The following is a 27,329-nucleotide window of genomic DNA, read 5'->3' as shown; positions in this document are numbered from 1 at the left end:
CTTTAAAAGAATAGTTAATATGTAAATCACATGCCTCACGTTAACACCTAAATCACTGAATATCCACAGCACAGTTCCTTCTTGATCTGATTATAAAAGATAATCGCTAACAGCCTCAAGCTGTCATGTGGTACCTCTTAGAAAATGTTATCACCTGTTAGGTAGAATAAATAGCATTGATATCAAATACGATTACCTTCAGATGACAAATAGCTTTGGCTGAAAATTATCACTATATTTTATACAATAGTGATAATTTTCTGCAACAACTCAGTCCAATATTCACTGGTAAACAGCAACATGTAATAAATAAGGTTAACATCTCCCTTATCTCTACAATGCTGGCACCTTATTATTTTATAACCTCTTTCCCTTTTCTAATACATATTTATAGTTTGTACAAAATAATTTAAAACTTCAGAAATCTTAATTTTTTTTCCCACCTGCACTTAAACCAAATTCATTTTTTCTTTCTGCACTCAGGTATTGCTCTCTTGTAATGAGAAGTCATTCATTCTGTAGTTTTAACTGGGATAAATATTAGAGAATTCCCTTGAATTGTTCCACAATGACACGGGTACATTCAGGGGCCAACTGCTAGTCATGTTGATGTAGTGATTTCTGTATTTGTAATGTCTTCTGAGTGGCTGCCTAAAACAGTTTTTCTTTATTGAATACATTCAGACTCTTGAATTAATACCTCATGAAAATATTCAGTAAAAACCAACTAACTTTCAGTTGTATTGTCGTCTTCAACATGTTAATTAGGGACAATTGACAGCCACTGAAAAAAGGAAGGTTTTGTTTTGAATACCATATGTGAAATATTCCTTCTTGCTCCATATCAATACTACAGATCGTTCTTTTATTTTATATTAGTAGCAGTGCAGCATTTTGTTTTCATTTTATTCTTAATTATTTAATGTCATAAAAATATTAGTTTTGCTAGCAATTAACAAGATGTCCTGCTGAAGGATCTCAGCCTGAAATGCTGACTGTACTCTTTTCCATAGATGCTGCCTGGCCTGCTGAGTTTCTCCAGCATTTTGTGTGTGTGTTGTTTTGCTTACAAGAGATACTTTTGTCTGGTCTGATTTCAGTCAAATTCATGTGAATTCAGAAACTGAAAGTGACACAACAGCTTAGAAACATGATTATGTAAGATATCACAGTAAAGTTATATTGTTCAGTAAAAAATACTTTTTTTTGGAATTTCAATCCATTTCTTGGATGACAATCCTGAGCTTTTTGTTTGATAACCAAAGATATTTTGAAACTAATAGGATCTTTTCTGTGAACTGCAAGTATAGGCACTTAGCTGGTTTCGGCTTTTGGACTACAGTATAGTCTTCTAAAATGCACTTTCGCTCTTAATAATTGCAAGGGGCCATCATAAATTCACATTGCCTGAGCTAATGCTTTTCACTCTTTGTCATCTCAAGCAGAACCTCACCAATTCACAAACTGGCTTTGATCAATCTGAAATGCAGTATTGTCATGGGTAATATCTATGAGCACTTTATCACAATACCAACACCATACCCTTTTCATATTTATCATATTTATACTGTGGCAGCATTTCTTGTGAAAATACATTTTTCACATTCACTACCTATTGATTCCACAATCCCTATCTATTGAGGGAAAGAGTCCAAAGAAAAATCCTGAGAACTTTGTTAGGTTATTGTGACCAGATTTTCATTTGCAATTTCACTTTATTCAGCAGTATTCATGGAAGTGTGTTTAATTATGATAACCACTTCCTCATTTTAGTATCTTGTACAACGCACACATTATGTTCCAATGAAAAATCTCCTTTATTCCCCTCCAAAGATGCTATTTGACTTGCTGAGTTCCTCCAGTGTGTGTGTTGTGTGTGTTGCTCAAGAGTTCCAGCATCTCCAGTTCTCTTGTGTTTGATATTTTGTACATTTGTACACTTTACATTGTAATTGAGCTGGTTATCAGAACAGTAGGCTCTTTCTACTCCCTACAGTGCTCAAGCAGTTCTTTGTTTCAATATCAATCCTTGGAAGAATCCTAATCCATTTATTGTATTCATTCAAGTTGTAGCAAACAACTCACTTCAACGTTCAAAGTACATTTATTAACAACCTTGAGATTTGTCTGCTTACAGGCAGCCACAAAGCAAGAAACCTGAGAGAACACCTGCTCATCAATCTAATCAACCATTGTGGCAGCAACTCAATTCATAAAAGCATGCAGACATGGTCAAGAGGTTCAGTTGCTGTTCAGAATGGGGAAGAAATGTGATCTCAGTGACTTTGACTGTGGAATGATTGTTGGTGCCAGACAAGGTGGTTTGAGTATCTCAGAAACTGCTGATCTCCTGGGATTTTCATGCACAACAGCCTCTGGAGTTTATAGAGAGTTGTGTGAAAAACAATAAAATATTCCACGAGCAGCAGTTCTGTGGGTGAAAATGCCTTGTCAACGAGAGAGGTCTAAGGAGAACGGCCAGACTGGTTCAAGCCAACAGGAAGATAACAGTAATTCAAATAATCATTTGTTACAACAGTGTGTGCAAAAGAACACACATCCAACCTTGAGGTGGATGGGCAACAGCAGCAGAAGCCTACAAACATACAATCAGTGGCTACTTTATTAGATAGAGTATGTACCTAATAAAATGGCCACTGAGTGCACGTCACCTTGTTGGATAGGGGTGGGACTTATTCAGTTCTAAACTACCAAAAAAATACAGATGCAAGAAACCTGAAATAGAGAGAAAATCTGTTGGAAACACAGGCAGCACCTGTGGAAAGACAAACAGAATTAACCTTTCAGGTTCAATATCCTACGCTGGAACAGGAGAAACAATTCTCCATCCTCGGGCAACTCATTCTTTTTGTCTGTACCAGAACGGATCCTTGATTTTATTTTAATTTCTATTTTTATGTAGTGATATGGCATTTTAACAAGCCCTTCTGGTCCTTTCAGCTGTAAGCTATTCATTTGTGACATTGTCTCAGTATTTCTCACCATTAGAACAGTCTAACCTGCTGGTCATGCCCTGCCATCTGCACCACATTATTCTTCATTGATTGTGTAATCACCTCTATCTGATCCTATTAACCTATCTAACCAGAGGACTTCTACTCTGATAAATGTTACCCAGTATTTTATGCATTTAGGTATTTCTTGCTATATGTGCTAGAAGTTTAGGGCTCCCATACAAATGCTCAAGGATTCACTAGTTGATCCTTGCCCTCATGGAGTCCAGCAGCAAACTCAAGTTTGCAATGAGGGAACTGTCTGTTCAACCTGGCATGACCTGGCAGAGAAACAATTCATTTCATTTCAATGGAGAGTAATAGCTAGAGGGACAACATTAGGTATTAGATAATTTAATAATTTTGAATTTTTAACTTAAATTATTTAATTTTTATTTTTCTAATTGTCTTTTAAAAACTTTTCAATCTTTTTTATGATAATTAATTTTGAAAATTTCTGGATGTCAGACATATTCAAAGACACCAACTGGTTTCCCAACCAGTAGAGTTTGGGTCATGATTTACCATTGTGTCAATATTTATGGACAGTTGTAATTCTGGCTTGATTCCTTGATAGCCTTAGGCAAGGCTAAGCAGGGCTTTGCCATTCAGTATCAAGACAATTTCAGGCAAAATTGACACTAGTGGAGCCCAAACATTGTAGTCCACATTTGGCATGTAGAAGTAAAACAGATAGCTTGCTGCCACCAGACAGTTCCAGTCTGATGTGTTGCAAAAGTCCTTTCAGAATTTATGGAACATCTCTCTCAAGGCTGCCAGAAGTTTCTCTTAGCAACAATTTTATATCTGTCTACGTGCTACCTAAAGTAAATTTTGCTACAGACTGGATTTGGAGCTCTCAAATGAGTAAATTGCTTCACCAAACTGGAATAACTTACCATCATAAAAGAACACTTGAGCATCACTTCAATATAAGTGTTGAAGATAATTTTTAATAATGCATATTCAGGAGTGCACTCTTAATTTATGATGTTTGTCTATCACTCCCTGGGTGAAAATGTGCTTGGATGTAGGTTGAGTCAGCACATTATTTAAGTCTACACCCTATGTATTTGAATGCATTCTAAACTAATTAATGTTTGAACAAATTGTTCATGTTAATCTCCCATTCAATGAAGATAAGAGGAACTAATGATTACTTCTTTATCAGAACAAAAAAAATTCCACTACCAGAATTATTTTCAAGGATGCATTTATGGACAGGGAATTATACAAGAGAAAGGTGAAATGTGTTCATAAATATAATATTGATAGAGTCATAATTGGAGATGTATAACATAAATCTGATGAGGTTAGATATTCAAACCTTACACTGAAATCTTGAAACAACATATAGAGAAGCATTTGGTAAAAACTTGCTGACTTGGATGATGTGATCGGCAGGTTGCAAGCAACAATCAGTGTTTTCATGTAGTCAGCAGTATAATCCAAATGCTGACACTGAACAATAGATGATCAGTATCTCCGTATGACAATAAATAAGGAATTAATTCCTCTGGGACTGTAGAACAGCAGAATCAGAACCAAGCTGATGAAGAACATTTTTGAAAAAGTTTTATCTGGTGAAAAATCTGCACAACGTTTGTATTCAGGAGTAACTCCAAGAAAAAGGGAGTCTAACCACCAGAGCCTGACATTCAACGGCATTGGCTTGGTTGAGAGCCATGCCATCGGTATCCTGGACGTCACTAACAACCACAAATTTAACTAGGTTACCCAATAAATATGGCAGCTAAAGGACAGATCAGATATTAAGTGTTCAAAAACGGACACCACACAACACTTTCCAAAATCTACCGGGATTATGCCACAAGAGTGAGGGAACACTTTAGTGTTGGTTTGGGTAAACAGTTATTGTGAACTATTATGAATTGCTTTAGATTTAGGCTGGGAAAAATGTCACTACAAATTCGCAACAGAATAAATCTGCACACAGTTTGGTGGAATCTAATGGGTTCTTGTTTGGAAAGGTATAATTTTAGATGGTTTTACTATTAATAATGAAATATTCTTTACTTTAGTATTTAGAATTGAATTGCATTAAAATGATTAATCTTCAATTGCTATAGAGTATAGCTTACATTCTTTTAATTGTGTGGTACAGCACAAGGAAGTGACTAGTGGCATGATTGGATCATCTCATTAATCAAACTTCATAAAGTGGTAACTATCTGGCCTCTTACCTCTTTCCACCTGTCTGTTACCTCCCACTGGTGCCCCTCCCTCTTTCCCTTTCTCCTATGGTTTACTCTCCTCTCCTAACAGACTCCTTCCTCTACCTTTCCCATCTGCCTGGCTTCACCTATCACCTTCCAGCTATCCTTCTTCTCCTTCCCTCACCTTTTCATCCTGGTGTCTTCCCACTTCCTTTCCAGTCCTGAAGTAGAATCTCGGCCCAAAGCATCAACTGTTAGCTCATTTCCATGGCCTGACCTGCTGAATTCCTCCAGCATTATTGCATATGCTATTTTAGAGTAGTTATTTAGGAAATAGATGCCATGGATGATTGAAATTCCAATCTTGAGCATGTGGTTGTAATAAAAATTGTTTATACACCATCTTCAAAAATAGAGCTTTTAATTTATGAATTCTGAATTATTATTTTAAAATGTTGCAACTTCATGTTTAAGGTTTTTGGCAACTAGAAAAAGAATGATTTGAATTGAGTAACTCAAGATAAAGCACAATTCTCCAGCTTAGTATTAGTTTCACAACATGACATTAAGGCCATGGGGTTTTTCACTCTGTGTTGGGTTGCAAGCTTTGGAAGTGTTTTTCTCTAACAAGTATGTTATTTTTTTCCAAGTTTAAGATGTCACATCCTTAAAGATTAGCGTAAAAATTTGTTTTACTTTATAATCCTTTTATTTGGATTTACTGTTTTTTTTAAATAAGAGATAACATTAAATATTTGAAAATACTTAGGTAAATCTGTATTTGATTAAGAAAGAAGACAGATCAGAAAAGTTATGAATATTTTTTGTTGTAATATAGCGTGTGAAACAGCATTGCAAATTATGTCATAAACCTTGAAAAATGCCATGGAATTTTCCTGAAGGTAGTGCTCTTTAGATGGTAAACTATGCTGTTGAAAATAGAGGACAACAAATGGGAAAAGAAGAAATGGTGGTTGGCCTTATTTGTTTCATTTCATTATCAGCGATATTTCAAGGGTTATCACTAGCTGGCAAAGTTACTTCCAATTTGGTAAGATCAAATATGCTAATATTTAATTCATGCATATGTAGAAAAAAACTGGAATAATCCCAGCATGATATAATTAATGTTCTCCTTAAACATTCCAATGATGCCACAAGTAATGGAGGTTAAATTAATCCTTAAGCATTGTTAAATGTCTCAACAGTGAAACGATAATGACCGGTAAAAGTTCAAATATGAATTTGCATTTGATCTATTAGGCAATAATAATGGACTTTCCCAACGACTTATTGATTTATTTATTTATGTTTGTGCGTATGTACGTCTTTAGATAGAGATACAGCACAGGACTGGTCATCATCGTTAGAGGGATTGAACTTAAGAGCAGGGAGGTCATGCTGCAACTATACAGGGTACTGGAGAGGCCACACCCGGAGTTCTGTGTGCAGTTCTGGTCTCCTTACTTGAGGAAGGATATACTGGCTTTGGAGGTGGTGCAGAGGAGGTTCACCAGGTTGATTCCAGAGATGAGGAGGCTAGACTATGAGGAGAGATTGAGTCACCTGGGACTGTACTCACTGGAATTCAGAAGAATGAGAGGAGATCTTATAGAAACATATTAAATTCTGAAAGGGATAGATAAAATAGAAGCAGGAAAGTTGTTTCCATTGGTAGGTCAGACTAGAACTAGAGGGCATAGCTTCAAAATTTAGGGGAGTAGATTTAGGATAGAGATGGGAAGGAACTGCTTTTCCCAAAGAGTGGTGAATCTTGGAATTCTCTGCCCAATGAAGCAGAGCAGGCTGCCTCAGTGAATATATTTAAGACAAGGCTGGATAGATTTTTGCATAGTAGGGGAATTAAGGGTTATAGTGAAAAGGCAGGTAGGTGGAGATGAGTCCATGGTCAGATCAGCCATGATCTTATTGAATGGTGGAGCAGGCTCAACAGGCCAGATGGCCGACTCCTGCTCCTATTTCTTATGTTCTTATGTACTTACGATATTAGGCTCTTCTGACCCACTGAACCATGCTGCCCAGCGACCCACCAATTTTAACCCTAACCTAATCCCAGAACAATCCATAATGACCAATTAACCTACCAACCAGTACGTCTTTCGACTGTGGGAGAAAACCAGAGCAACTGGAGAAAACCCACGTGCCCACATGAGGAATGTACAGAATTTCTTACAGAGAATGCCAGAATTGCACTCTGAACTCGTAAGCCCCATGCTGTAAAGTTTTCCACTGACTGCTGCGCTAATGTGGCGCCCCAGTTCCAATACTAATACCAATTTGCAGGATTCATTTTGTCTGCCATGGGTTTCTATAGAATTTAAATGGGATTCCAGCTTCAGAAGAAAAACTGTTTTATGGATTATGTTATTGAAATATATTTCTAATGATGAATTAAAATACAAGGAGTAATTTACAACTGTTCATAAAATTTTGAAGCTTGCAACCGTACAATGATGTCTTGGACCTTCTAGCTGTGGGTGTTTACATATTGGCTGGGTGTGCCTTGAATAGATCATCAATCAGCCAATTCTTGAAAGATGAGAGAAAGTGAATGGCAGGTGAACTTATTGAAAAACATAAGATTCCAAGGGGACCTGACACAGACAGAGGCTGAGAGGATGTTTTCTCTGCAGAGGGTGAATCTAAACCTAAGGGACACAGCTTATAGATAAGAACCAGGCCACTTAAGATTGAATTGGGGAATTTCTTCTCTTAAAGGGTTTGGAATTTTCTGTCCCTGAGAACTGTGATGCTGAGTTATTAAATATACTCAGGACTACAATCTGTATGTTCTTATCTTAGCCATGTAATTACCAGTGAAGTATTAAAGAAGAAATTGATGCAAACTCAAGTGGCCTTACAAGCTAAAAACTATTCCTAGTATTTCTAGCAAAGCTGCTTTGAACCAAAGAGCAATTTCCTGACATTTACTGAACTTCTGGCATTTCCCAAGAAAATTCAGTCTATCTGTTTGTAAATGTGAGAATATTTTAAGAATGTGTTCACGTTCAAGAATGTCAAGGAAGAATCTGTTGATATTTTGATTGATAACAGACATGTGGAAAATGTTATCGACAATAGAATTTATGAGAAACACAAGAAGAAAATTGTAAATGCATATGTGACTCATGTTAACAAGAACTTAGAGGGAAAAATGCTGTGAAATATTTGGCAAACGATCACATAAGAAATACCTAGAACTCTTGCACTGAACAAAGCGATGGAGCATTTTTCATTTGGTCATTGTTACTGGATTACAGAGTTGTTTTTGCATTCATGTTATCAAAGTGCAAGTTATACCCATTCCTTTGCTGAATAAACTGAAGAGGAGTAACTTTACTAATTTCAGATTCTAATTCTGGAAACAAATGCCATGTATTTATCTAGGTAATGTCACAGAGGAGTAAATACTGCGTCAACATGACTTGAAAGTTATTTATTCTAATTTTGTAGGTTGCATCAACAGTAACCAAATTTAAAGAGCACCATGAAGAAGTTTATTGACTTTTATTATTTGCTTAAGAGATACATTCAGTTCCATAAGCATGACTATCTTGGCTGATTTTATTGCGCTAATTAGGTCCACAAACATGTTAACATCATGCAATTTCTAGTAAATATCCAAGTACCTTTGTCAAGAAAAGTATAAGGAAACAAGAGGAAAGAAGGAGGTGACAAAAACAAAAAAGGAAACAGAACTTAAAGGAAATAAACAGGAGGAGGAGTTAAAATGAAAATACAGAAGTAGATGAGAAAGGAAATGAAATGGTTCAATGATTATTATTATAAAATAGCTCATGGGTTGGATATGGTATGTAATTATGATTTAACTAGTTATTTAAAGTATTTGACTACACTTCCAAACTAAAGCACCAAAAATGTGCACAGACTACCTGACATGATGAGTACATTTTTCAGGTTTCCAACAATCACATTTTTATAATCCATCATATGAATTAGGAGCAGGGTTCAACCATTCAGTTCCTTGAGCCTTGTCCTCCTTTTAGTAGGACCACGGCTGACTTGATTGTCATCTCAACTCACTATTCCATCTGCCCATGGTAACATTTTGTCTCCTTCCTTATTAGTCTAGTACTTCACCCTCAAAAATTAAAAAAAAATATTTTTCCACTGCCCTGAAAGGAATAAAGTTCCAAAGAATTATAACGCTCAGAGAAAATATTTTTTCTTTTCTCTATCTGGGATCCATGGTGACTTGGCCATTTGGATTCAGAATTTGCTTGCTCATAGCGGTCAATAGGTCATATTCTGGCTGGAGGTCCTTGACTAATGATGTTCCATACTGGGAACTCTGCTATTTGTGATGCATCTAGATGGGAGAGTTAGTAATTTTGCTGATGGTATAAAGATTGATGGTGTTGTGGACAGTGCAAAACATTGCCATGGGATGCAGCAAGATATAGCATTTGCAGATATGGACACAGAAAAATTAGATTGAATGTAGTCCGGTCGAGTGTGAAGTGCTGAACATTGGGAGATCCAATGCAGGACCATTAGAAGCACTAATATACAGAGGGTTCTTGGAGTCCAAGTCCATAGCGAGTTGATAGGGTAGTAGAGAGGGTATATCCCATGCTGCCTTTACTGGTTGAGGCAATGACTTTGAGACTCAGGGATTTATGTTTCAGATTTATGAAGCTCTGGATCTGGGGAGTTCGGAGAGGGTGTAGGAGAGATCTACCAGGACTTTATTAATACCTCCTCTTATAGAGATTAAAAGTACTTCTTGTCCTCAGTTACCACCCCATGGGCCTCTACATCCAACACATCATTCTCCACAACTTCCACCATCTTCAATGGGATCCTACCACCAAACGCATCTTTACCTTCTCCCTCCCTCCCCCACTTTCTACTTTCCACAGGGTTTCGCTCATTCCGTGATCCCTTTGTCCATTCATCCTTCCCCATTAATCTCCCTCCTGGGATTTATCCCTGCACCTGCCCATTCACCTCCACTCATGGTCCCACACAGTCCTTCCAGGTGAGGCAACACCTCACCTGCAAATCTGTTGGGGTCACCTATCGTATCCAGTGGTGCTCCCGACGCGGCCTCCTCTCCATTGGTAATATCTAGATTGTGAGACTGCTTTGTCAGTCATTTTAATTCCTATCCCCATTCCTGTTCTGATATGCTGGTCTCCTCTTCTGGCACAATGAGGCCACTCTCAGGGTGGAGGAGCAACACCTCATAGTCCTTCCAGGTAGTGTCCAACCTGATGGCATGAACATCGATTTCTCCAACTTCTGCTAATTTCCCCCCTTCCCCTTTCCCCCCTTCCGACTATCCAGTAACTTACTTCATCTCCCCCACTTGCTTGCCTTCACCTATCACCTTTATGGCTTCTCCTCCTTCCCCTCCCCAACCTTCTAATCTGGCATCTTCCCCCTTGCTTTCCAGTCCTCATAAAGGGCTGTGGCTGGAAACGTTAACTGCTTATTCATTTCCATAGATTCTGGCAGACCTATTGAGATCCTCCTGCATTTTATGTGTATTGTTCTGGATTTCCAGCATCTGCAGATGTGTTTAAGATTAATACTTTATTCACTTTAGCCAAATCCATTGGGAAAGATGTCCTTTCCAAATTCAGTACTGCTGCTTCAATTAGCCGCACGTTCCGCTGCCTAGATTAGAGGGCATGCGCGATAGGAGAAATTGGACAATCAAGGGTTGTTTTCTCTGGAGTGATAGGGGCTAAGAGGAGACATAGATAGATAGCCAGTGCCCTTTTCTCAGTGTCAAAATGTCTAATTGCTTTAAGGTGAGAGGTGAAAGTTCAAAGGAAATGAGCAGAGCATGCTTTATTACAGCAAATGGCAGGTGTCTGGAAGGCACAGTTAAGGATGCAGATATGATGTAAGAGTTTAAATGGCACACGGATACACAGTGAATGGAGGGATAAGGACAAGGTGCAGACAGCAGGGATTAGATTAGTTAGATTTCATTAGTTTGGCACAACATCATGGGCTGAAGTGCCTGTTTCTGTGCTGTTTTCTGTATTCTATGTTCTACTTTTAAATGGTGACCCCTTGTTCCAAACTTGCATACAAAGGGGAAGATCCTATCCACATCCATTAGGTTAGGGCTCTCAGGTTCTTTAATGTTTGAATCAAATTACTTCTCATGCTTGTGATCTCTAGCAACTACAAGGCTCGCCTACCCAAGACAAATTGACCTTTTTACTTATTAGTGAAACAAATCTCCTTTGTAACGTTTCCAGTGCATATACAACCTTCAGTAAATAAGACCAATATTGAAAAAATGATCTAGTTCTTTCCTGGCATTTATGTCAAATAAAGTCTTCTCAGGCTTCCAACCAGGTGCAGGTATCGATTTTAACCTCGATATAGAGTTAAAATTGTTAAAATCAATACCTGTACCCGGCTGGAAACCCAGGAAAAGTTTATAAGACCAATACTGTACACAGAATCTTGTGTGATCTCATCAATGCCAAACGTTACTGAGGCATGACCTCCATACTTTCATATTCAACTCCCCAACAAATGATCACATTCTAGCAATAAACAATCAAATTTCCGAAGGTTGACTTCACCATACAGTAACAGCAATGTCAAACATGAAAAGATAAAAAGTCATTAAGTTTTGTGCTGATGTGACATTTTTAATGGTACATTCCAAATATTAACAGCAAAAAAAGGTTAGACACTATAATATAGGAAATGTACAGCCATTTTACGCTCAATAAGGTCACATAAATAGCAATGTGATATTGACCAGATAATCTGCTTCTCTGATAGAGGCTGAGGGAGAAAAATTGACCAGTTCACCTGGTCTTCTTTCAAATATTGCCATGGCAACATCTTTGTCCATCTGAGAACACGTGAGGCCTTGCTTTGACATTTCATTTTAAAGACAGCATCATAGGACAGTATAGCAGTCCCTCAGAACTGAATTCTGGGTCCAACTTTTTGAACTTGAGTCCCTGAATAGGATTTGAACCCACTAACATGGAAAAAGGAATGATATAGATGAGGCACAGGTGACACTTTTTCATGTTTGTTTTCTTTTCTACATTTCTTCTAAAGGGCTGCAAATTTCAACTGACGATTAACAAATTAGTTCATATCAACATGGCTGCTTTTTAAGAATATAGTATCTTGAATGCAAAATGAATGTTACCTTCTCTGAGGAATGAAGTGTTATTACAAAATCAAGGTATACTTTTTAGAAAATGTTAAAACAGGCTTCCATTATGTGGCATTAGCATGTCATACGGTTTTCTTGGCACTATTCACGAAATCCCACCTATGTTACTGAACCAACCTCTGAGCACTAAGATTTGCAAAGAGCTTGCCTGAATCTGACATCCATTCTCATTGCCATAGATAATAGCTAACAGACCATTAGTTAAGCCAAGCACCATTTAATATACTGACCATTGCCTGGTTGTTGTGTGGACGGTGAGAACTCTTTGGCAGTGACCCTGGCAAGCTGCGCCTCATCCTGAGCTTTTTGAGCAGCTGTATCAGCAAGCTCCGATTTTGACCTGGCATGAGATGTCCTGTAAGGAATGTGAAGAATTACAGGTCTTTTACAGTAACGACAAACACACCCTTCAATTTGTAAAATTACAGCACCATTGTGATAAGTCTATAATGTTCAATCCCCCATATTGAACGTAATACATTACTCATTTGATTGTAATTCCTCTCATTTCTATCCTCAATACTAAGGGAGCTGAGATATTCTACCTTTGTAATAATAAACTCCTTTTTAGTTTACTTCTTGTAAACATTAAAGTTGCATTGCAATCACCTTCCTTTGTTATCCGATGACCACTTTGAGATCTAATTCCTATGTTCAAGTTTATTTTGCTGTACTATATTTATTGCACACAATTGTTGATTGAATGTTTGATTTTATTTTTTTCTCTATGTATCTCTTTATCAATGATTCTCTTTTCTGGTTCTTTCCTTTCCATTCCTGATGAAGGGTCTCTGGACTCTGAGATTTCCAGCATCTGCAGAATCTCTTGTGTTAACGATTTGCTTCCTATATCTAGTTTAGTTCCAGTCGCTTATTATTCATGGGCCTAAATGATATATGTTAGCTCACTCTCCACCAACACAGTCAATTTTAAATTACTCAGCTATATTTAAATATCTTCCTATGGTTTAGTTCAAACCTCCTGAGTCCTAAATCACACTCTAATTCTCTGACTAGCCCTGTTTCATCACGTTCATCAGAGGCTAACTCTCTGTCTCTAAACTTTACACAAGGGCCTCTCAATAAAATCCTTCGGCCAACCATTCACAAATGCTTCTACAGAGTTCATCCCTTTCTAATTACATCAAGAATGGGATAACAGATGCCCTCACGATTCTTCCAGAAATGAAGCAGTCCAAGTCAGCCCACACCAAGACCTGGATAACAAGCAGGATTTTTCCTCCTGATTATTTCCTTTCGTCCTGTCAAGGTTCGTACTGCTTTCTTCACCTTACTCTTGCGTACTATCTTCCGAAATTTCACCTCCTCACCTTCCACCTCTTAAAAATCTCATATCAGTCTTCTGAAAATTATTCCCTCCATGGAGTGGTATGTTCCCCCTTTACTTCCATTGTGAAGTGCCTGTTATTTGCTACTTTAACAATTAGAGAAGTGCAGATTGATGTTTGTATTACCAATCAAATGAATTGGAGTTAAGCTTTTCTTTGCTCTTTATTTGAAGTAATTACTAATGTTTTTTTTTAAATTTTATACTAACATTTGTATAAAAGAATGAGTTGTAAAAAGGAATAATGGGAAGAATCTTTTTCTGCAAGGAGTAAATTAATTTGCATGTTCAAATTAATTTTGAACATTCAACAATTGAATTAATCAAACTTTGTTGAAACAAAGCTGTCCTTTACTTTAAAGTCATCACAAGAGACTTTATTGATTTTTTTAACAAACACCAGCTGAAACTTCTGTGCTCATTATTTCACCATAAATCATTAATGTTTGCTTAGGAATCACGAAGAGGCGGAGAGGACAACCTCAGCTTCAATTTGTGGCAAATGATAGAATACTGTATCTCCTTTACTCCACTCAAGGAACTAAAATTGCAATAAAATAACTTATAACCTTTTTCTAAATTGTACTTCATGAGAGAAAAAAATACTCATAATTACAATAAACTTCAGAAGCATCCCCAGCAATGAAATAAAATAATTGATTTTTCCAGTTTCTTGATACTTACCTACTAATCTATACAGATTACTTCTATAATAGTTATATAAAGATCTTTATACCTTTATAAAGATCTGATGAATTATTGGAATAATGTTCATTATTTTTCTGAAAATAAAACACATCATGCCACGTTACCTAACAGACTAATCATAAACAATGATTTGAAAGAAAATCCAAAAACTATTTGTACTGGAAATCTGAAGTAAAAACAAAATGTGTTTGAAGCATTCAGCAGGTTAGTCAGCATCTGTGACAATAAAACAGACAGAAATCCCTTTGTCAGAACTGGGATATGGAGGACAGGTGATGACCAGGTCTTCAACCTGAAATAGTAACTCGTTTCTCTTTACACTGGTGTTGATGAACCTGCTGAAAATTCTGTTTTTATGGCTGTATATTAAATAAATGTTAATACTAATATTAATACAAAGCCTTCTGAAAACTCTTAGAATTCGCGATCTGAAACAAATAAGATAAATATAAAATGCTTTGATAACTAACTAGGGAGCAGGAAGTGAAGACAATGCTTCAGTAAGTTGTATGTATTAATTCATACCAATAAAAAGATTACTTTCAGAAAAAAAATTAATTATATTAGTAATTTAGGATGTGTATTAACTGTACAGCAAACCAGACACAAATACTGCATGTCTGCAACTATAGTCATAGTCCTCCAAAATGTTTTCTTTGTATCGTCTTTATGCTTCTCTGGATCATTTAGTTATACACTTAGTGACATACAGTAAATGATTATTTTATTATGGAGCTTGAGGCGAAATGGTCTGCACCCCAGTGCCAAGCAGGGTGGATGTTCAAGAACAAGGCAGCAGCTGATTCAGCAGGCTATCTGTTTACTTTTAAGTGGAGGTGAAGCCTGTGCAATGTTTTTGTGCCTCAGTGGAGTCTCAGACTACTCCACCCAGGAATGAATTGCTGCTACCTGGTACCAGATTGATGTTCTGTAAGAGAAGAGGGTTAATGTCTTAGAGCACCATGTAGCCATTAGAGAACAAGATGTCTGAATTGATTGTCTTCATTGGCAAAGATCAAAAGGTTTTGATGGGACTTATGCAAACCGGGTTACAGCAGTCACACACCCTGCTAGATGGACAGTCTCCTCCCTAACCTTTCCCTCCAAAACTGGTTCTCAGGCAATTCCCCCACATTCCCAACAGCCAGGTAAGTGCAACCCCTCAGCCCAAGACATTGCACGAGCCGGCCAGTCCTTCCAATACCAAAGTTACTCATCAGCATTCACCATGACCCCTTATGACTACCCAAAAGAAAGGAAGTGATCTGCCAGCAGTGTATCTGTAATCAGGTGAAAATGATGGCAGTATCTAATACTAGAGTTTAAATACCAGCTGGAAGACTATCCCATAGGGCCAATGCATGGTACATGGTTTAATATCTGTTCATAATTAATGGTGTTCCTGATCTGTGATTAACGTTCATTAAAATATTTTGCTTAACTCATTCTGGCATCACCATTGAACGGGGTGAATGGAGCGACAAGGGAAGCTCCTGAAATATGGAGTGTCGCATATTATAGTTGTCCTTGCTGGTGTAAATTTATTGTTCATTCATGTAATGTTTCGTAACTCCAAAAACTGATTGAAAGAAAGTCATGGGAGCCCCTGTGTGCACTAGGTTATACTCTATTTAGTAAGGAGCTCACTTATGACATGGGGGCATAATGACGTATGCCATTCACATGTACGGACTTCATGAACATACAATCCAGAATGATTATGTAAACAAAGAATGCTTAATCAAACAATATGTATACAATATTACTCAAGTATTAGAAACACTACTCACCTCCCTGCTTAGCTATAAACTCCAACTCAATCTGGAAAGTATATTATATAATACAAATACCACATTGATATCCACAGCATAGCAAATTTTAAAAGATCCTATTCAGGCATAAAGATTTAATTGCTGTGGAGCTTTTCTTACTCTTGTGATAGCGTTTCGAAGCAACTGAACCCGATGTTTGGCTGACGATTTAAGCGCTGGGCCAGATTGAAAAGGTCAGGGTGTCAGGCCCAAGGTGACGGAGGGCCGGTTTAGCTCGTTACTCTGCAATGTTTGCTCGGCTCTGTGTTGTACTTAGGACTTGTGGACCTCTTTCCTGAGCAACCAATCTGAATGCTATTTGCTTGCCTTTGTTACTTGCATGATTTGCTTTTATTTCTCTCTGAACACTGGGTCTTTTTTAAAAATGGTTCTTTTAGGTTTCTTTGTTTGGTGGCTGCCAGTAAGGAGGTGATTCTCAAGGGTGTATAATGTATACATTAAATGTATTTTGAACTTTCAACTTGTGTCTTTCTTAATGGGGGGGGTGGGTCACTCTGCTTGGCAGGTGAGAACTGTGGCTGTGAAACAATGTTAGGTTCTGGGGCCTCCTCTGTGGTGGATGTGGGAACTGACTCTGGGACTGCAGGAAGTGCGTCTAACAGCTCTGGGCACCTTACTTTTTCCAACAATTGATTCTGCTCTCCTCAACTAATCGATGTGCCATCCCCAGATGACATCTGACACATCTCCACTGTGTAAGAGAGGGCCCAGTTCTGTCCTTAATCCCTTTGATCACCTCTGTAGCCCCTCACCAGGACTGCCTGTCGAGGAGTGAAACATTGATCTTCCTTGTTTGAGGAGGCCTCATTTTGTCTCAGCTGTTTGTACTCTACACTCCTTCTGAGACTGAGCTTGAGGACATCTAAGTGTGAACACAGCAAGTGTCCCGGGAACAGAGTGTGCTGCATTACGATACGTAAGGTGGAGTTTCTGATTCAGTGTCAGTATAGTGTGTTCTACTGACATTGCTTGCAGGGCATTCTTTAGACTCTGCACAAATCTTTCCACCAAGCCACTTGTAGCTGGGTGGTACAGTGCAGCTGTAAAATGTCTTATTCCATTCATTTTCAGGAATGACCAAAACTGTTCCGCAATAAACTGTGGTCAATCGTCACTGATTAAATATTCTGGAACACCAGTACTTGAGAAGAGGCTTCTCAACACATGAGCAGTGTGTGAGGCTGTACAGGAGATTATTGGGATGCAGGCCATACCCAGTGATGGAGAGGCACTACTCTTGGCATCTCAAACAGTGCATGGCAAGCTGCTCAATCCGTTGATCCATCCAAGGCCACCGGACAAAGCTTCAAGCCAACGCTTTCATTTTGCCCATGTCTAAATGACCGGCTTGCAGTGCTTCCAACATTTTAGCTCTCAGCTTGGATAGTAGAACTCTCAATCCCCACATAAGGCAAACCCCGTCGAGGGTAAGTTCATCCTGGCCCTGGTAAAAGTGGGGGAGCTAAAGTCTCTGGTGCATGTTCTGACAATGTGGATCAAAATGTGTGATTAGTGTCTGACACTTGCACTGCTTTGACCAATGCCATTTCTTCCCAATCTGTAGTAATGAACTCAAGGGGTGGAGCACATTCAGCAGATTGGGCAGGGACCTGTTATAGTAATTGACAAATCCTAAAAAGGACCACAACAGTGACACACACTTTGGCTTTGGGGCATCCACCACTGCTTGAATTTTCTCAGCACACTTGTGTAGTCCTAGTGCATCAATGGTGTGACCAGAGTAGGTGATGCCTGGTTTAAAGAATTCACACTTGTTATATTATGCTCTGAGCCCATAATCTTCCAATCTTTTAAACATTGTCTTGAAAACTTGGAGATGTTTCTTGTCATCCTCACTGGTAACAATGATGACATCTAGATAACCTTGAGTGCCTGGGCCATAGCTTTCTGTTAGAGAGTAGGTGCAGACGCTACTCCAAATTTAAGCTTATTACAGCAATAAAGCCCTTTCTGAGTGTATATGCAGAGAAACACTTTAGACTCTTCTTCCCTCTCCATCTGTAAGTAGGTCTCAGCTAAGTCCACTTTGCTTAAGTGTTTCTCTCCAGGAAGGTTTGCAAAGGTATCCTCTACTCTGTGCAGAAAGTATGGATCTACTTTCAGTACTGGGTTGATGGTGGCCTTAAAATTATCACAGATCCTGATAGACACTTGGCTACTGGGAGCACTGGACTATGGACCCCACTCAACCTTGGAAAAAATTCCTTCAGTCTCCATGCGATCTAGCTCACTGGCTACTTTATCACAGATGGTAATGGACAGGTGTTGTAAAACTTGGATGTGGTATTTTCATTTAACATTATTTTACCCTTGATATGTTTGAGTTTTAATGCCATCCTTGAACTCTGCTATGGCATCATCTAGTACCTTTCTTAATTCACTTTCGGTTGACTCCATTGCAGAGGATGAGGAATGCAAATGATGAATGGATCTCTAATCCAGTTGTAAATATCCCAGCCAATCATGGCCCCACAATGCTGACCCTTATCATTTTATCCCTTACAAGCCCAATGTAGCTTGTTGGTCATTGCATTTCAATATTACATATGCCAATCCCACAGGAGTTACCTTTTCTCTAGTAGAAGTTTTTAGTTGGATATCTGCTGTCTTCAGTAAAAAATCATTTTCTGGAATGACTGAAACAGCTGAGCCAGTGTCCAATTCCATTTTAATTAATTTGTGTTCACTTCCGGTGAAAGCCATATTGCTTATCTCTTGTCAGTTTTCTCATTGTAAATCTCAAGGCTACTCAGTCCTGTGTCACTCCCATCATTATCAGAGTTTTCATCAACAGCATGCAGATTAGTGCTCCTTTTGCTCTTTGTATGTGTCCTACTTTGTCTTATTAACTGTGTTTCACCTTAAAACCTGAACTGATCTGGTGTATGTGAGCCCCTGCCACAAAGGTAACACAATTTGTTCAGCCAGACAGGTTTCTGTTTAAGCATTGCAATTTTGTTCACGCTCACTTCATTCCTGACTGCAACTCAGTTATGCCTCTTGCTGTTCTTTCTATTGATTTCAACTGCTCTTTTAAAGGTGAATTGTTCTTCAGTTAGGACCCATTTTTGAATGCTTTCTTGTAAGATTCTGCAAACTAACTGATCTCTCAGTGCACCTTTAAGCCCATCACTGAACTGACAATCTTCAACAATCTCTTCAATTCAGTCCTGTAAGCTGAAATGGACTCTCCTTCCTTTTGATTCTGTTTATTAAACCTAAAGCGTTCTGCAATCAACAGTGGTTTTGGTTCTAAATGTTTGTCCAGTGGGGGGCATGCCTTATTCTGATTGTTGAATGTTGCTTCCATCGTGATTGGTTAGTTTAGAAACTGCAACGGCTTTTCCCATTAGCTGCCTGGTGTCTAGTTTCAAATATCCTGGATATACAGTATAGGGACCATGTGTGGGAGGTTCCGTCTCTTCTCTCTTTGGTTTAAGGCAAGTGGTGCACATGGCCATTGGGAAGGTATGCTCTGCGTGCACCTTTAGCTAAGTTTATTTGTTGAACTTATGTTTGTTGAATATTCAGCTTTATTGTGTCTGTAACTTGGGGAACATGAATGTTTGGCCAGATCTTTACTGTTTGTAAATAAATGATTAATACACTTAAATTTGAAGTCAGTGTATTTCCTGTCTCACTTGCAGGACCCATGAACCTGAGTCAACATTACAATGTTCCTGCATTCCATTCATTATATCAGCAAAGTTCATTTAAGCTGGTTTGGTTGGAGCACTTAAACTTCCAAGCAAACTATTACCCTCAGCAAAACTGGCGCTCATTTTTCATTGGCTACTTCATTTGCTTCTAAATACTGCTGAATTCATTCAGTATATATCACCTAGTTATCTGTTATGCAATCAAATGCATCTATTTTTTCCAGACATTTCTGTTATTTATTTGTTTATTATCAGTACTCACTGTGTATGAACCTGTGAACTTTGTCCATCTTCTGCCTTTTTTTAAAATTCAACCGTCTCTCTCCCCTTCCAAAGAAAAAAAAATGTGCTGTGCTTCAACCAGATATCTGGGGTTCATTTAAAAATTTCCTTGTCGCCACTGCTATGTTTTGTAACTACAGAAGCTAATCAAAAGAAAAAATAATGGGCGCCCGGGTATAATTGTGCATGCTTCATTTTACTTTAGTAAGGCTCTCACACATGATGTTGTGGTGTACATATAACCCATAATGAATTATGTAAACAAATGTTTAATCAAACAATATATTTACAATATTACTCAAATGTTACTGAAATATTAAGTAGACTACATTTTACTCGTTGAGCAGGCTGGAACCATTCCTTTTACATTGATAATCCTTCGGTTCAACAATATGAGTTTCCTGCCTTCACTGACATGGAATTGTTACGGGGTAAAGTGAGTTTTCTGGTTTATGCACAAAGTTATCAGTGTCAGGACATGATACCTTTGATAGTTACTTAAATTATGTGCTTTTTCGTGTCGTTTATTCTCTCAGCAACAGATTTCCTCACAGCACCCAAGAGGCAAAGGGAATATCTGCTGTCTTTCTTTGAATGCAACTCATAATTGATTGGAAGTCTGTGTTGACAATAATTGCATAAAAATCCAGAGACAAATCCAGATAACTAACTAGATAGAGCATCGTATTTACTTGCATTTATCTGTGTGCCAATGACCCAGTTAAAAGTCAATGTAAATGTAAGTAAAATCACTCATGGTATGTGCTCAAGAGCCAAGTGGAATACTTCAGTGGAATGGCTGGTGTCCCTAGTTGGTTCTTTCTTCATCACTCTGCAACTAACAATGCAGACACCAACAATTTGGATTCTCTAGCTTGCATCTGTGTTTGACTGCAATAATAGCAATGGTCTGTAGTTTTCATTATCTCCTTTTGCCACAATAGTAAAAGTCAAGATGTTGGCAGTCTAATCTGTGTGGCATTTGAAATGGTGCTCAGTGTGACAACATAGATCTGTCAAGTTTTTGATAAACTGATTACTACAATAAGTCTTGTCTCATGGGTCCTTCAGATAAGAGTTTCCACTCGACCCATTGCTGCAGGCTAATGATTGGTTGCATATTATGACAAGTTGCTCCAATTGCAGTGATTATTCTGAAACAGTGGCAAACTTAAAAGTTGTCCTGTCTTGACCACTACTGAAACCGGGAGTTGTATGGATGGTCTCAAGCATGGTAATCTAATCAGAATTTGTCTGTATGGATCCTTAACGAAACAACATGACTGGACTCTGATTCCTCCGTTTGCTAATATGTACTTTGCTGTTGATGTCTATATCTATTGGACCTCTCAGTTCAACCTTTGGCTGCTTCGGGTAAAAATAAAGATTTCTTTGATTTCCTGTAGTTTTGTTACTGGAGCTCAGCTCCTGGAGAATGCTCTGCCCTTCAGTAGAAGCTGGTCTTTTTTATTCAGGCATGTCCCTGTTTGATTAAGGAAGGGACAAGACATTCCAAAATGACTGTCGATGAAGTAGGTCTGTCAGGAGTTAACTTGGGTTCTTGGCAAAGGTGTGTCATACAGGGGCAACCTGTCATTTCCTCCATTAATACTTTGCCATTCAGGCCATTTGTTCCAGAAATTGGAGTCCCCAAGTGAATTGCTGAACAATCATATTGGCCCTAACATCTCTTATCATAGTCTTTACTGTCAAGTGCCAACTTTCTTCTCTTCTCAATCAGCCTTCCTTTTAAAAGTCACAGAACAGGGGTTCCCTACTTGTTAATGGTAAGGCTCCATGGCATGGGGATCAATGTCATAGAGTCACAGAACACTACAGCACAGTAACAGTCCTTTGACCCATCTTGTCCTTGCTGAGCTATTAATTTATCCCCAGACCACTGGCCTCCATACTTCTCCCATCCACATACCTATCCAAATGTCTCTTAAATGTTGAAACTGAACCGGTATCCACCACCTCCACCAACAGCTGATTCCGGAGACTCCCCACTCTCTAAGTGAAGAAGTTCCCTCTCATGCTTGACTTAAACATGTCACCTTTCACCCTTAATGCACAACTCTAGTTCTAGTCTCAGCCAAACTCAGTGGAAAAAGCCTGCTTGCATTTACCCTATCTATACCCCTCATAAGCTTGTATACCTCTATCAAACCTCCCCTCATTCTTCAAGCTCCGGGCAATAAAGTCCTAACCTTTCACCAGAGCTCAGGTCCTCAAGATTCAGCAACATCCTTGTAAACTTTCTCTGTGCTTTCCCCAGGTGAGTGAGCAGAACTGCACAGAGTACTCAATACTTTGATTTATGGAGACTAATTTGCCAAAGCTCTCTCCTCCTCCTTCCATCTTTTCCCATTTTCTTCACTCTGCCTCAAGCTTGCTTCCTCTGAAATCGTAACTCTCCAGATCCATAACCTCCCCAACAAAACCCAAATTGCAAACTTCCATCTCCATTCCCTCCTATTTCACTCCAATTGCTCCTCTCAGCATTAAGCCCCTCCCTCATTCTCTCATTTTCTCCTCAATCCCTCCTTCCATCCCCTTTTTCGTGCTCTATTCCTTTCATATTTCATGCTCCAACCCCTCAATTTCTTCCTCCATTTCAGTCTCTCTCCTATCCCCTCCACATTCATTAATCACTGTACTCCCCTTTCCCTTTCCTTCACATCCCAGTCCAATGCACCCTCCTTTCCCTTATCTTGCTCTACCCTCTCCCTTTCTACTCATTTTCCTCTTCCTGCCCCTCTCCACACCTTATCTATTCCTTCTCTTCTTCCTTCTCCCATCTATACGGCTCATTATCTACTCCTTTAAACAAACTTGACCACACCCTTTTCCACCTTATTTCTACTCACCTGACTTACCCCTCTTTCCTTTCTCTTCAGTTACCTCCACTTCACTATCCTTCCACAGACACTTTTCCACAACTTATTGTTTTTTGTCTACCGAATCCTTCCCATCCCACCCCTCCCACCTCCTCCTTTCTTCCCACACCTCACCATTCTCCAATGTGATCCCTGCACAGGCTCTACAACGTGCTCGGAGTGCTCTCTCCATGCATCCATCTCCACTGTCAAAGCTCAAGCTAAAACTAGATACAGGAGCACGTACAGTAATAAATCATATTCAGTTGATATCAGATGATCTTGCCTGAAATTGAAAAATGTAAATGTGCAGGAAAACGTCAGATACAAAAAATTGACCATGTGTATAGCTTTAGAACGCAGTAATATATAGTTGGTCTGGTCAGAAAAATAGCAAGTGGAATTAATTTCCGGAGAAGTGTGAGGTAATGCATTAGTGGCTGTGCAGAAAGGCAAGGGAATATACAATAAATAGGAGCATGTTAGTGGTGTACAGGAACAAAGGCTCCTAGGAGCATGTGTTGTCAATTCCTCAGTGGTACCATGACAGGTCAATAAAGGTACAAAGGATGCTCTCCTTTTATAGCTGAGGCATAAAGTAAGAGTAGGAACTATATCCCAACTTCTTACCACTTTGCAGGAAAGACGTGTTAATACTAGCAGGGGATGTGGTGGGGATTTACAAAAAAATTACCAAGAATATTGTACCTATGAGAAAAGAAAGGAATATGCTGGCATTTACTTTGATGGAACAGTTCAGTTGTATAAAATCATGAGGGACCTGGACAATGTAAAAAGCAGGAATCTACTTCCCTCAACAGAGAAGGCAAAATCCCATTTTAAAGTAATTGGAAGGTTAAAGAAACACAAGGAAACTCATATAGAAGGTGGTAGGGGTGAGGGACTCGCTACCTAAAAGCATGGTGAAAGTAGAAACTCTCATCACATTTAAACAATTTCTGGATATGAACTTGAAGAGCTGTGGCCTGCAAGGCTCTGGATCTAAAGGCAGGATTAGTCAGAAAAACTTTATGTCCAGCACTGATGCGCCCCTTTGCATTTTGTGAAGTTTCTAAGGTTAGAAAATGTTTGCCTGGATTGTCGGGCAAAATTCCACAACTTCAAGGGATCGAGTCAGACAGTGTAAAGGTCACTGAACTGAGGGATCTTCCATTCTGGGTCTGAGAAACCAAAAGAAATAAAATAACACAATACAAGAAAACAGTAGGAGGAGAAGGCTGTTCACACTTTCAGTCCAGCCTGACCTATGCTGGTCTTCTCTTCTGCAGCATTTCTACTACCCCTTAATCTATCAATATGAATCTTCTTCCAACTTAAATACTTCTATTGACCCAGCATCCACCACCGGCGGGGGCAGAGAATTTCAAAGATCCATCACTCTCTGTGTGAAGAAACTTCTACGTAACTCAGTTTTAAATGACTGACCCCTGATCTGGTACAAGGTTCTGTTTCAAAGAACTGTTTGTAAGCCAAACTGCCGTTAGTAAGAAATGAAGAAAACCAGTGTAACCAGTGTAACAGAAATGAAGAAAACCAGTGTGGGCGAGGCTCACAGAAACAGCTGTAACAGGAGATTGAACAGGTGAGCGAGGAGTGATTGCCAACAAGCCTCACCGACTCAGTGAGAGAGTGAGTGGGTCTACTCAGTGTTCCCAGTTCTGCCTGTCTCAACCCAACCTTTGGTCTTTGTAGTAGGGTTGCAGGTTGGTGGGGTGGGTCAGGGTCGGGGGGGGGGGAGGTGAGAGAAGGCACGTGAAAGCGCCCTGCCCCACCCAGCAGAAGATGCGTGCAAACGCTCAGCAACTGGCAAATCCAGAGAAGCACACACAGAATGCTGGGGGAATTCAACAGGTCAGGCAGTATCAATGGAAATGATTAAACATTTTTATTAATTTGGGCCAAGACCCTTCATCAGGACTGGAAAGAGGCCAGAATAAGAAGGTAGGGGAGGGGAGGATGCACAAACTAGAAGATGGGAGTCAGTGTGGGGAATTGAAGAAGAGGGAAGGGGGAAGGTGAAAAATTATTCGCGGTTGGGGAAATAAATGTTCATGCCATCAGCTTGGATGCTACCCAGATGGAATATGAAGTGTTGCTCCTCCACCCTGAGAGGGGCCTCATTGTGGCATTAGAGGGGGCCATGGACTGATATGTCAGAATGGGAATGGGGATTGTAATTAAAATAGTTTGCCAATGGTAAATCCTGTTTTTTTCCAGATGGACAAAGGTACTCGACAAATCCATTCCACTGGTGTCCAAACTCTTATTCATATACGTGGGGTGTCCACAGGTCAGACATTCATAATCTGGGAGGGACCTGTAATTATGTTCGAGTTTCTAACACTAGAGTAAACATCCCAACATCTACTCCATCAAGCCCCCTTGGTTCATGATATGTTTCAATAAGGTCACCCCTTATTCCTCTAAGTTCAAAGGAAAACAGGCCCCAAATTATTTAGCTTCTTTTCACAGATAGCCTTGTCACCTTGGGAATTAGCCTGGTGAAACTCCTTTGGACGATGCCAATGATACAATACATTTTCTTAGGTAAGGGGACTAAAAGTCCATATCGTATTCTGTGAGACCGCATCAACAATTGCAGTAAAACCTCTCTACTTTTATACTCCCTCTTCATAGAAATGCAAGCCAAAATGCCATTTGCTTCCTGACCTCTTGTTGGAGCTGGGTTTTTTTGTGTGCTATGTGCACAAGAACACTTGGATCTTTCTGTACATCACACTCTTGCAGTCTCTCTGCCTTTGAAAGTGCATGACCTCACACCTCCCCACATTAAACGCTATTTACCAGTCATTTGCCCACTTATTTAAAACACAGAATCATGATTTCCTGATTACAACATGCCCTTCCCACCTATTTTTGTACCATCAGCAAATCTGGAATTCTTCTGCCTTTCTTTCTTCTAGGTCATATATATAAACAGTGAACAAGAACTGATCCCTGTATTGTTCAGCTAGTTACTTCCTTCCAGCCTGAAAAGGACCCATTTATCCAAGCTCTGTTTTCAATGGTACAACCAGTTTTCAATCCCCTCTAACACAGAAAGAAATGAAACCAAATCTAGCTTAGCTGTATATTGATTACCATTTAGAAAAACACAGAAAATAGCATAAACATTCAGAACTATAGAAATAAAAAGAGGACATGATGGCAACTGGGCATAAGGGAATACAATGGATTTATCTAATTGGGCCACCAGTTAATTGGAGCAGCTGCTATATGGGAACAACTCTTAAAGAACAAAGACTAATCGAGAAAATAGATGGGATTCCCTTCATTTATTTGAGACACTATGCTGGTTAATTGGGACAGGAGTCTGTTGCCGAACAGCTTCTAATTAGCATCAGATACATGCACCGGTATGGCTGCTAAAACACTATGCTTAGAGCGAACAGTTTTTAAATAGTGTTGGCTGTGTGTGCTTGTGTTCAAACAGCAGTGATTTTTGTCACTGCTAGTTGACAAGAAATAAGCAGTAAGGCAATTCAGAACTGTTTTCTTCATTGTATTTCAAGCATTCAGGCTTGGAGATACCAAAAACAGCCGGGAGTCAAAACAAAATGATTTCACTACTTCAAAAAGTTAAGAACTATGAAGAATTTGAAGGTATCAACAATCATTCTGAAGGTTACAAGGAAAATGAAGATTTGGAGGATACAATTGTCGAAAGCATTGTATGAAGGCAGTCCATTATCTACGCTACACTGGCTTTGTTTATTTACAGCCAATCAAAAGAACACAGTATACTTCATTGAAAATTATTAAGAATTCAGTTTTATAGTACTGTAGTAGTATTGGTAGTGTTCTAACTTGCATTGTATTTCATTTAAATACGTAATTTTTTACTCAATTAAACTGTAGTTTATCTTTTTTATATTTTTTTAACTACTTCCTTGAAACTTCATCTAATTGGGACCAAATGTACTATCCTGATGTGTCCCACTTAACCAGAATCCACTATAAAAGCAATTTGGGCAATGTTATATCAAGGGAGCTGATTTTTTCATACTTAACCAAGAATGATGCCTCATTGTTGAAACAAATTTTAGCTGCAAATTTCCATTCATCAGGATGAAAGACTTGACAGCCAGTTTCCAACGCAGTTCAAACTCTAATTGAAGCTCTTCAAATAGTACCTCACTTGCCATTACAATCTCTTTTTA

At 38.9% G+C, this 27,329-nt stretch overlaps 1 protein-coding gene across 1 annotated transcript in view; it reads right to left on the bottom strand.

Annotated features, from left to right (window-relative positions):
- jph3b (junctophilin 3b) overlaps nt 1-27,329 on the bottom strand; it is a 135,509-nt gene that overhangs the window by 8,603 nt on the left and 99,577 nt on the right. Inside the window, exon 4 of the mRNA XM_059993011.1 lies at nt 12,629-12,753. Within this exon, the coding sequence (XP_059848994.1) occupies nt 12,629-12,753 (125 nt within the window). The remainder of the gene's footprint in view (nt 1-12,628; nt 12,754-27,329) is intronic.

This window comes from Hypanus sabinus, chromosome 17 (assembly GCF_030144855.1).
Source record: "Hypanus sabinus isolate sHypSab1 chromosome 17, sHypSab1.hap1, whole genome shotgun sequence".
Classification (NCBI taxonomy): domain Eukaryota; kingdom Metazoa; phylum Chordata; class Chondrichthyes; order Myliobatiformes; family Dasyatidae; genus Hypanus; species Hypanus sabinus.
The sequence above is the reverse complement of the archived record's forward strand: the minus strand, read 5'-3'. Positions and strand labels throughout refer to the sequence as shown.